Source organism: Apaloderma vittatum, unplaced genomic scaffold (assembly GCF_000703405.1).
Source record: "Apaloderma vittatum isolate BGI_N311 unplaced genomic scaffold, ASM70340v1 scaffold23141, whole genome shotgun sequence".
In the NCBI taxonomy this organism is placed as follows: Eukaryota; Metazoa; Chordata; class Aves; order Trogoniformes; family Trogonidae; genus Apaloderma; species Apaloderma vittatum.
In genome coordinates, this window is record NW_009701109.1 from 44433 (window position 1) to 54468 (window position 10036).

General features: G+C 47.8%; 2 protein-coding genes across 2 annotated transcripts in view; one reads left to right on the forward strand and one right to left on the reverse strand.

The window, feature by feature from the left end:
- LOC104281140 (histone-lysine N-methyltransferase SETD1B-like) overlaps window positions 1–1861 on the forward strand; it is a gene marked incomplete at its 5' end in the record, with an annotated part of 45992 nt that extends 44131 nt beyond the window's left edge. The window contains 3 exon segments of the mRNA XM_009879041.1: window positions 543–662; window positions 1043–1180; window positions 1533–1861. Coding sequence (XP_009877343.1) covers window positions 543–662; window positions 1043–1180; window positions 1533–1706 — 432 coding nt within the window.
- Window positions 1862–8461: 6600 nt separating this feature from the next.
- HPD (4-hydroxyphenylpyruvate dioxygenase) overlaps window positions 8462–10036 on the reverse strand; it is a gene marked incomplete at its 5' end in the record, with an annotated part of 4518 nt that continues 2943 nt past the window's right edge. The window contains 5 exons of the mRNA XM_009879043.1: window positions 8462–8572; window positions 8702–8818; window positions 8966–9088; window positions 9551–9622; window positions 9937–10036. The exon at window positions 9937–10036 is cut by the window's right edge and continues 54 nt beyond it. Of these exons, the coding sequence (XP_009877345.1) occupies window positions 8462–8572; window positions 8702–8818; window positions 8966–9088; window positions 9551–9622; window positions 9937–10036 (523 nt within the window). The remainder of the gene's footprint in view (window positions 8573–8701; window positions 8819–8965; window positions 9089–9550; window positions 9623–9936) is intronic.

Genomic DNA, 10036 nt, shown 5'->3' on the forward strand with positions numbered 1-10036 from the left:
CTGCCAGTTTGGTCTCACCGTGGTGACACCCCGCTTGGTGTTGGGCACCACTGTGTGTGCCAGAGGATTGAACCACATAATACAGCTTGATAGAACTTGTAATGCAAATAATTTACCTAAGGAAAAGGAAACAAAGCAGTTGCAGAGAAAATGTGGCACTTGGTCCATTGTGCACAAGTGTGAGAAGCCGATGCCCGAGTTGGCTGATAGATGGCCATAAGTAAATATGTGGTGGTTACAGAGCTTGAGCCCTAAACAGAACCATCAGGGTTGTGCAGAACACAGACCGCTGGTCTCAGAGGGTCTCGTTTCCTTGGTGTATGGTCAGTGGTAAAAACCTAAGTTCTGCAACTCTGTGGCATCTCCCGTGACCTCTATCCTGCCTTTCTGTCACCTTAGGACAGAAGGAAATTAAGTGGGGTTGAGGTACCCCAGCACTGCTTGTGCCTTGGAGCAGGCTGCAGTGGAGCCAGGGCCAGCCTTGCCCTTTCCGTGCTGTGGCTAATTCACGGTTGGGGTTTTGGGCTGTTTTCTTCGTGCAGTTTCGGAAGAAAAAACTAAAATTCTGCAAGAGCCACATTCATGACTGGGGCCTTTTCGCTATGGAGCCCATCGCAGCCGATGAGATGGTGATTGAGTACGTGGGTCAGAACATCAGGCAGGTAAGCCGGGCCATGGGTGAAATCTGAGCAAAAACCAGCCGTGAAAGAAGTACTTGGATGTGACAGTGGGGTTGGAGCGTCTGCTGTAAGGTGTGAGCTACAGCTACATGAGTTAGGCCGAGGTTGGCGTGCAGTTTGGAGGTACAAGGGTGGGATTTTTACCAGCCTGTAGAAACTAAGCCCTCGAATCCTTAGGAGAGAAGCTCTCAGGAAGCTCATCCTAAACTTTGGTGTTTTCAGTTAGGTTTGTATTTCTTTGGGGTGTTTGGGGCCATGTCAGTTGAGTGGCACAGGCACGGCTCAGCTGAGCATTGTGTAGATCTCTGCTCATGGGGCGCTTCTGTGGCACGTCCTGACGCTCCCCGTGGGGTTTTCTGTAGGTCATTGCTGACATGCGTGAAAAGCGATACGAGGATGAAGGCATCGGGAGCAGTTACATGTTCAGAGTCGATCATGACACCATCATTGATGCCACAAAATGCGGAAACTTCGCCAGATTTATTAACCACAGCTGTAATGTAAGTATCATGGTTTTGCGCGTAATTGCACTCTGACACAGCGATAAACCCACCGAGTCATTGCTAACTTTGATTTGGGCTGTGTTCAGAAGTATCAGGGGGTCACAGGGTGATGATTAAATGTTAATGAGCTGCAGCAGATCAAAGCAAAGCCTAAACTAGAGTAAAGAGATTTGAGAGACCTGAAAAATGAGACACATTGTGAGACAGAGCGCATTCAGAATCCTCCTGACTGAGGTGGGAGACAGACACTGTTCCGGGGAAGCTGATTTAGCTTGGAATAGTTGTGTGGAAGCTGAGAAGTTGTGGCCATCAGGAGCCTAAATCATTACCTCTTATGTCACCCTTGCAGCCAAATTGTTACGCTAAAGTGATCACGGTGGAGTCTCAAAAGAAGATCGTCATCTACTCCAAACAGCACATCAACGTGAACGAGGAAATTACCTACGACTACAAGTTTCCCATTGAGGATGTAAAAATCCCGTGTCTATGTGGCTCTGAGAACTGCAGGGGAACCCTGAACTGAACTCGAGGTTTCTCGTCACACTTGCACCTTCGGCCATGTCAAAACTGTGGTAACCAGATGTGGTTGCACTTTGCCAAAAAAAGAGGAAAACAAAAAAAAGAAGAAAAAAAGGAAGAAAAAAAATACAAAAAGGAAAAAAATATTTTAAAAAAAAAGAGAGGAGAAAAGAGAAGATAAAAAAAAACCCAAGCAAGTTTCGCACTTCTGCCAGGATCACGAGTGAAAGCAAAAAGCGCACATGCTTACAAGGACTGTTCATGTTTCAGGTGCTCTTTCCTTATCAGATCCAACACGCACACAAAAAGGTGACTACCGTTTTGTGGCATGGTCTATCCAAACACTAGCTTCTCTGTTCAGTCCCTACATTAATGCTTCGTAATGGGATAATGGTACTTTTTTTTTTTTTTTAAATTGTTGTTATAAACCTTCATCTTTTCATAAATGCTGCTACCTTTTTCTCATCAGTTTCGTTGGTTGAAAAAGACATTCAACGTTTAAATGTGAAGCAGAGAATGCCATATAATAGGGTTTGTTGGGAGCTTGATTGGCTGAAATTGCACAGATTTCTCAGAGTAAGCTGTAAATAAATGTAAGGTTGATGTTACAGAGCAAGCCAGAGGCTTGAGGGTGTGTGAATGGGTGTGTGCGTGTGCTCGGGAGGGTGTGTGTGTATGGAAATGTGTCCGCAACGAGGCTGTAGGTGCGCTGTCCTGCCTTTTCGTTAGGGATGAGCCTGAACAAGCCCCTTTAAGCCAGACACCCCAGGGAAGAGTCAGGTCAGCCGCAGACCTCAACTTAGCACCTTGGGCTCGTCTCTTAATTTTCATTACGCCATGCTGGTATCTCCGGGGATCAAAACCTCTGCGCCCGTACGCGAATGATGTTGGGATACTGCAGTCGGTGGCGGGAAGTTGAGGCAGTTGTGTAGCTGTAGCACCGTGGCGTGGTGTGTGGCCTTTGGGGATGCCCCTTTCTCGGGGATCGGTTTGTCTTGCAAAAAACAAACAACAAAAAGGATGAGGCTGAAATTAAGTGGACAATTCGGCCTGTGTTCATGCTGTAGAAACGTTACTCTCGTTGTAAGCATACACTACGGCCCGCGTTTCTAACAGGATTTTCTTCCTGTAGATGGGAAACAGGCTGATGCGTATCTCGTATCCATTTTTCTCATTTTTGTCTGCATTTCCCTGCCCTGACAGCATTTTGTGTGGAGTATTTGCTCTGTCCTTGAATGTGGGAGATGCCTCCTGTGATAGGAGGGAGCTGTGCCCAGCCTCTGTCCTCCCTCTGTTACTGAGTAACTTGTCCTAGGGTGGTCCCATCCTCAGTGAGAACATGTTAAAAATGTCCCTGAGAACAGGCTGTGTGTCATTGTACCCCCACCGCAATCTACAGTGTGAAAATGAATGCTTCTTTAAATTTGGAAGGCATATTTTGAAATGATTTTTCAGTATATTTTGTCTTTGTAGATGTGCTGAGGTGAAGGTTGCAGTTCTTCAAGAGGTTCCATTTAAAAATGGGGCAAAACACCAAAGAAATACTTCTTTGGCTGTGATCTGGAAACGTTACGCGACGGTTCAGGTATAGACAGGATCAGTTTTTCAACTTGCATTGAGTTTCTCCCGCTTTAAAAGTAGAGATTAGTTGGACTAAAACCTTTTTAATTGGCTTATAAGGGGAAGTCGCAATGTCATTATGAAATGGGAGGATTATCTGCGTAACTAAACATCTTCTCCCCACAGAACAAATCGCACATCTGTGTTCTTGTAGCCTTTGAAAATCGGCAGTAATTGCTGTCTGACCGCAGCTCCCGCTCAGAGGTCACAACCTTGCAAACGAGTTCCCTGGAAGTTTTTTTCAGCTGCTACGTGGAATTGCCAGGCCCGCACTGCGGAGCGAAGCTTGTAATGTAGGTTAGACCTCTGCATCTGAATTTCTTCTTCAGACAAAAGACCTGAAAGAACAGCAACATGCAGACTGCTCCGAGCTGCCTTAATACCCCCCGGGTTTCTGTCTGAGGACGAGGAGATTGTCGCTGGGATTGGACAGTCCGTAGTCTCATCTCTGTTGTTGGTTTGGTTTTGTTGTTTTCCCCCTCCCCACCCTTGACAAATCTCTCTAGCAATCGGGTGATGGTGACCCAGAACCTAAAATTATAAGAAGCACAATTAGTTTCTGTCATTGGACGTTGGTTGTAACTGCAGTGATGGCAGGAGCATTTGGGAGTTAAACCAGCTGCTCAATTTTTTTTCTTTTTTTTTTTTTTTTAAATAATGTTCATCTTGCATTGACACTCCAGTTGGCGTGTCTCCAGCTTGGTCTTTTACGTTCAAAGCTTTGGAAATGCACAGAAGTTTCCTGTGTCTCAGAACTGAAGCCCCTGTGTGCAGTGATTCTGCCGATGGCCTTGGCCTTCTTCCTCTCAGACCCATCAAACCAGTGCATGAACGGTGGGTTTGGGGGGTGAAGGCACCCCAAATGACCCAGCCCCTGAGTACCCACTGACAGTTTTGTATTTCCCAGCATATCTGGGTGGGATTAGCCTCTTTGTTGACGAGAGGTAGAGGGGCAGGTCATGGTCTTCTGAAATGAGACCTGCAGGTTGGGGTCCTTCAGTGTGTTTTTAGGAGGCCCAGAAGGATTTGGGTGCCAAAGACCACGAGCACCTAAATCACTCCAGTACTTCTGAAACTGCCCATAACCCATCCCTTTTTTGGATCCCGGACAAGTAATGTGAGTTTTTCAAAGAGCTGAGCTCCCAGTAGCCTTCTAGGAGGAAACAGAGCTGTTGGACCATCAGTGCTTCTGAAAAATCATGTTAGTCTGGTCTCAAAGCCAAACCTGAGGCTTTTTCTTCCCCATGAATCTTTGCTTGCAGAGTCTTTGTCTCAGACTGCAGAGCTCCCCCGTCCCCAAAACTGATCATTTTATGGTGGGGATTCGAAGTCTGTTTTAGCGATTTCCCTGAGCTGCCGTGGTTGCCTGTGGCTGGCCTGTTCCCACGGGGGGTCAGGGAAAGCTGCAGCCATGGCAGTGGGTTTGGAAGGAGATGCCTTTGGGATCCCTCCTGGGTAGTTTGGCTTGTACTTAGCAAGGGATGAGATGAGGAGAAAGGCAGGAGCTGCACAATTCACGCGCCAGCCTTTGGTGAGACCCTGCGGTCAGCTCAGGTGGCGGCACCTCATGGAGATAGTGACAAGGACTAAAAAGAAACCTCACCAGCACGTGCTGCGTTGCAGAGATTCCCTGAGGTTGGCTTGTTCGCCGACAAGCTTATCCCCAGTTTATTTTCACTTAAGTTGAAAGCTAAGAGAGAAACCAGAGAGACGTTGACTGCTCCCTTGCAAAATTGTATCTCGCTGGGTGTGAAACGACCCAGGAGAAGAGCGCAGGTGGTTGGGGAATACAACTGAAGCTTTAGTTTCCCAGCTCGAAGCTGGCTTGGGGTCGGGGTGCGGGTGCCTCCGCGGTTGGGGTTTCTAGGGAAGCGCGCTCTGGGCTTGCAGGTCCTGCTGCCCAACACCTCGGTTCACGCCCCTCATCGCGATTCCGGGTCAGTCCCGGAGTGGTCTCTGACTGTCGGGGGGCCAGGAGGGGAAGGGGCTCATCTTGCAGATATTTATATTGTATAGAGCAGCTTATTTCTACAAGAAAAGAAAAAGAAAAAAAAAAAACAACAAACATTTTTAAACTCCAACAAAGTATACAGTAGTTTCAGTTCCGGTTTTTGTGACCTTTTTTCAGGGATCATTTCAGTGCATTTCTGTATAAAATAAAAATTTAAGGAGAAAAGGATTTTGAAGTATAAAAACAAAATGCGTCTTCTGTACATAGGCAAACTCAAGAATCTTCTCTTCGAACACTGTTTCTTGTAGAAACATGTTGAAATTTTTTTTCTGATTTCTTTGTACTTCAAGAGCATGTAAATAATTTATTAAAAGTGACTATTGTAATTTGCAGTTCTTTTTAAACAGATTCCAGCTCTAAATCACGTCGAGGAGGCGGGGAGGAAAAAGGACTAAGTATAGTAAAGGAGCTGGTGGCATTTACAGCTTGTGTCAAGCTTTGTATAATGTAAATTCTGTATAAATATTTTTTGTTGGTTTTTTTTGTGAAATAAATAGATGGAATTAGAAGCATTAAGAAACTGAAGACAAAAAATTGCCAAGTCAAGGCTTCTTCTTTCCCCTCCCCCCCCTCAGTCTGAAACCTAATGTGCAAAATCTATTTATTTCAAGCGAGGAAATGTGTACAGTCTAATAGACAACCTAAAGTGTATTTAAGCGAGTTTGCAACTGGATTGTTTTTTCAATTGAATATTTGTTTTGTTTTTTATGAGTTTCCTCCTTAATTGCCACTGTAGTATTTGTCCAAGTGAAAAGAAACACATCGTAACGGACACTCTAAAACAAATGGGCAGTTTTAAAAGCAAAGTGAAAGGATACCCGGCTCCCAATCCTTGCAGTTTTCTGGTTCTAGAAACAGGTTGTTTTAATTCACAGTATGAAAATAAAGCGGCCTCCTTTAAAAGGAGGCGGGTAAAATGGTTTGCAATAAATGACAAAAAAAATAAATTTTTTTTTTTTAAGTTCCTTAAAGAAACAACTCTGCTTTGAAGATTTAGGATTTCTGCTTTTTCTTTCCTTAAGCAAATTTATAAATTTAGGGATGTTTTGTGCATATAGAATCTGTCACCAGTATGTATCTTGTTTTGAAGAAAGTGTTTTTGTTGTGGATGTGTCATGCTGTATATATTTGTTCATATTTTTGTGAATTGAATACTATGTACCATTGTATTATAGTAACTTTTATAAAGCAAACCATAAATATACTGACTTTTCTTACAGAAAAATTATGTTGTGCTTAATGTATAGCGAGGGCAGCTTTTTGCTCCCAAGACCTGTGCTGGGAACTGTGAGCACTCGGGGAACCAGATGCAGAAAAAGAGTGGCCCAAAGGATGGCTTTTTGGCAAAGTTGGCTGAAAATACTAATTCTGGTGAGGAGGGAATTGCTTTAAACAACACTATATCACATGAAAAAAGTAGGTGAGTGATTTAAGTTTATAAACTTGAAGAAATTTCTCTTAGTATTAAAAATCCTTACAGCCCTTGAGAGCTGAAGCACAGCCCTGTCCCTAACCTGGCCAGTCTCGCGGGCTCCCTGCTCCAGCAGGCTCTGCCTGTGGCTTTTCTGGTTCCACGTGTGGGTTTTCAGCTTTGTGGAGGTGAAAGCCCTCATCCTGCGGAGCGAGGTGTTCGCGTTGCTGGTTCAGGTGATGCTCTAAGGCTGTTGGGGCCAGAGGCCCTTCTTTTAAACCAGTTTATTCAAATCTGAAGTGAATCCTGTCCCCGGTGGTTTATATGAGGGAGTTTGCAGCAGATGAGAGCACGGACTGGAGCTGGCCCCCCTCCCTGGGGGCTGCTGCTGCGGTGAATGTGGTGGTGGCCAACGTGGCTTCTCCAAGCTCTAGAGACACCCAGAGCAGAGACAGAGTGGAGTGGACCATGGAGGAGGAAAGAGAAGAGACAGGAGAGGGTCTGGGCTTGCAGGTGACTTCTCAGCTCAGTTCTCAGCTTCTAGAGCTGCCCATGGCAGCTGGAGGGGCAGGGATGCGGGGCAGGGGGCGGCAGCAGAGCTCAGCCTGGAGGGCGGCCACCTTGGCAAGGGCTTGGGCCACGACTCGTGTCTGGGGAGCCCGCCCTGAGCCGAGGGCTTGGCAGGGGCTTGGGCTGCTGGGGCTTTGAGCGGCTTTGACGCTGGGAAACATGGGGAGCAGCGGTGGGTGCACCGGGGCTCTGGAGGGCAGGTGTGCAAGGGTGGAGGTAGATCTGCGGGCACCGGAGACTTTGGGATGCTCCTGAGCAGCCCTGCACTGGGGTCTGCAGGCTCCTTGGGGAGCGTTTGACCTGCAGCCACAGCAAACGCGTAGATGGGCTCCAGCCCTGACACGGTAACTTCACCAGGCACTCCAGCTGTGACAGAAAAGGGTTTTATTGTGTTGGTGGGGAAAGTCCCCTCTCAAAGGACAGTGACAACACCAGAGCGGTGCCCAGTGGGGACTTTGCACACGCAGCTGTGATCTGAGCCAAGGAATCGCTGCCAGTGCCAGCAATTACTTCTTGGAGGCATGAGAGAAACCCCAACCCTTCATTAATTCAGGAATTTACAGGCATTAGAGCAAGAGTGCGTTGCCTTGGGAAGGCTGAAATACGTAAATTCAATTAAGTCTCATTCCAGAATGTTGTAGCTACCCTAAAATCTTGTGTTTAATCTCAGAAAATTCAAATGCAAAATCGAGTCTAAAAGCAATTAAAATAAAATCTTGCAAAATGAGATGCACAGAGAGGCAAACGCCTCCCTGCTTCCCTCTCCCAGCTTCCTATGTAGCTAAAATTAACAGAAAGCTTTGGGTACACTAATTTTAAGTGCTCCCAGTTGTTTCTTCTGTCTTCATCTGTAGCTGCGTGTCTTTGGCACATGGCTTTGTTAAGAATTCAGTGGTTTGGATCAGATTAAACTGCTTTTGAAGAGCATGTTTGCCATTTCCCACGCTCCCTCTCCCAAGAAGTCACCGGAGGACAGCGCCGGGGCTGGGTTGGGATAGGTGTTGAGTCCTTTTACATCTCCAACTTGGCAGCAGCTTCCCTGGGTTTATGACACGTAGGTCTGGGCTATTTACCAAAACGTGGGCAATTTCCCGGTTCGTTTGTGAATCATCTCGTTAGGGGCGAGGGCAGCGTTTTGTGCCGTCCTCTAGATGCGCCTGGTCTCCCCGTTGGGCTCCAGGATGGTCAGGTTTCCTCTTGCGTCTTGATCCATTTCTATTGCTTCAAACAGAGACTTGAAGTTCCCAGCGCCGAAGCCCTGCGGAGAAAACGTTACAGACCGCGGGAACAGGCACAGCGGGTCCATCGGCTCGGAAAGAGCGGCCCCGACGGTATTTGACAGCCCTGAGGTCTCGAAGCCAAGATGTCATGAAATCCTCAAACCCACCTGGTGGTTATGCCGCTGGATGACCTCCAGAAAGACCGTGGGTCTGTCTTGAACTGGTTTGGTGAAGATCTGGAGCAAGTAGCCTTTCTCATCAAAATCCACTAGGATTTTCAGTTCCTGGAAGAAAGAAACAGGGCGACAGCTCGAAGACCCACAGAGGAGCGAGGGGATCCCTCTGCATCACCCTCATTGCTGCAAAAAACATTCTGGGGAGTTGGTCCAGCCCCGGGTGAACCTTCTTCCTCTCAGGCCGGTCTGACTCACCGCCAGCTTGTCGATGTTCTCCTTCACTTTGATTTTGGCAGTTTTCAGCCTCTCTCGCAGCACCTGGTAGTAGCTGGACGGCACGTCCATGAATTGCATGCCCCGCTGCTTCAGGTTGGTGATCTGCAAGGGGAGACCCCGGCTTGGATTGGGCTTGGGGCTCATTTGTGGAGCAGTTTGTGCCAAGAGAATGGGCCGGACAGTGTCAGGAGGCTGAGTGACACTTCCCTATGGTATTGACCAGCCTCGAGTGTGGGGAGTCTTGTCCCACCCTCTTGCTTTGGCCCAAGATGCCCTCTCCAGGCAGTGCAAAGGGTTGGCCACCACACGAGGATGCTTCATCCCACTCTGACCCATGGATATCTCTAGAGGCCCTTTGGTCTGGAGAGGAGTCTAAACCCAAGCTCTCAACAGCAGCTGGGCTCAACCCAGACCAGCATCTGCCCCAGGTGAAGGTGGGTGATGTGCGGTGGTGGCTCAGCCCAGCAGCCTGGGCTGCCTGAGGTCCCCACCAGCCCCCGCAAGAGCCATCAGGGTTCTTGCAGACCCCAGTTGCTTTCAGCTGGAGGGATGGGCTGGGCTCACCGCCGAGATGATGTCAGAGGTGTTCAGTGCAATGTGCTGGACTCCAGCCCCTCCGTAGTAGTCGACGTATTCCTGTGAGGGGAAAAAATGCCATCACCTTAGCGACAGGGTGTGCAAAGGGCTGGGCTTGGGCTTAAAAACATGAAAGCAAAATTGGCTGAGGGACCACAAAATGAAAGAAGAGAGTATTGTGAAATCAGGAAAACCCAGCTCCATCCCAGCAGCTCTCCAGGGTTTGACAGACCTGAACAGAGCCAGGCCTGCTTTCTAGAGCGTCACCGTCACACGGCACATCAGCACCAGCTCCGGATCACTGACCCCTCGGTCCCTTTTCCTTCGCCGAAGCCTCTTCCGAAGTGGTGGGTCAACCACCAGCGTGTGCTCACCTGAATCTGGGATTTCTTCTTGCCGGGTGCCGGCTCGTTGATGGGCATCTTAATGGTCTCTTCATAGTTGGTGACCACGATGGAGCGCAGGGCGCTGAAC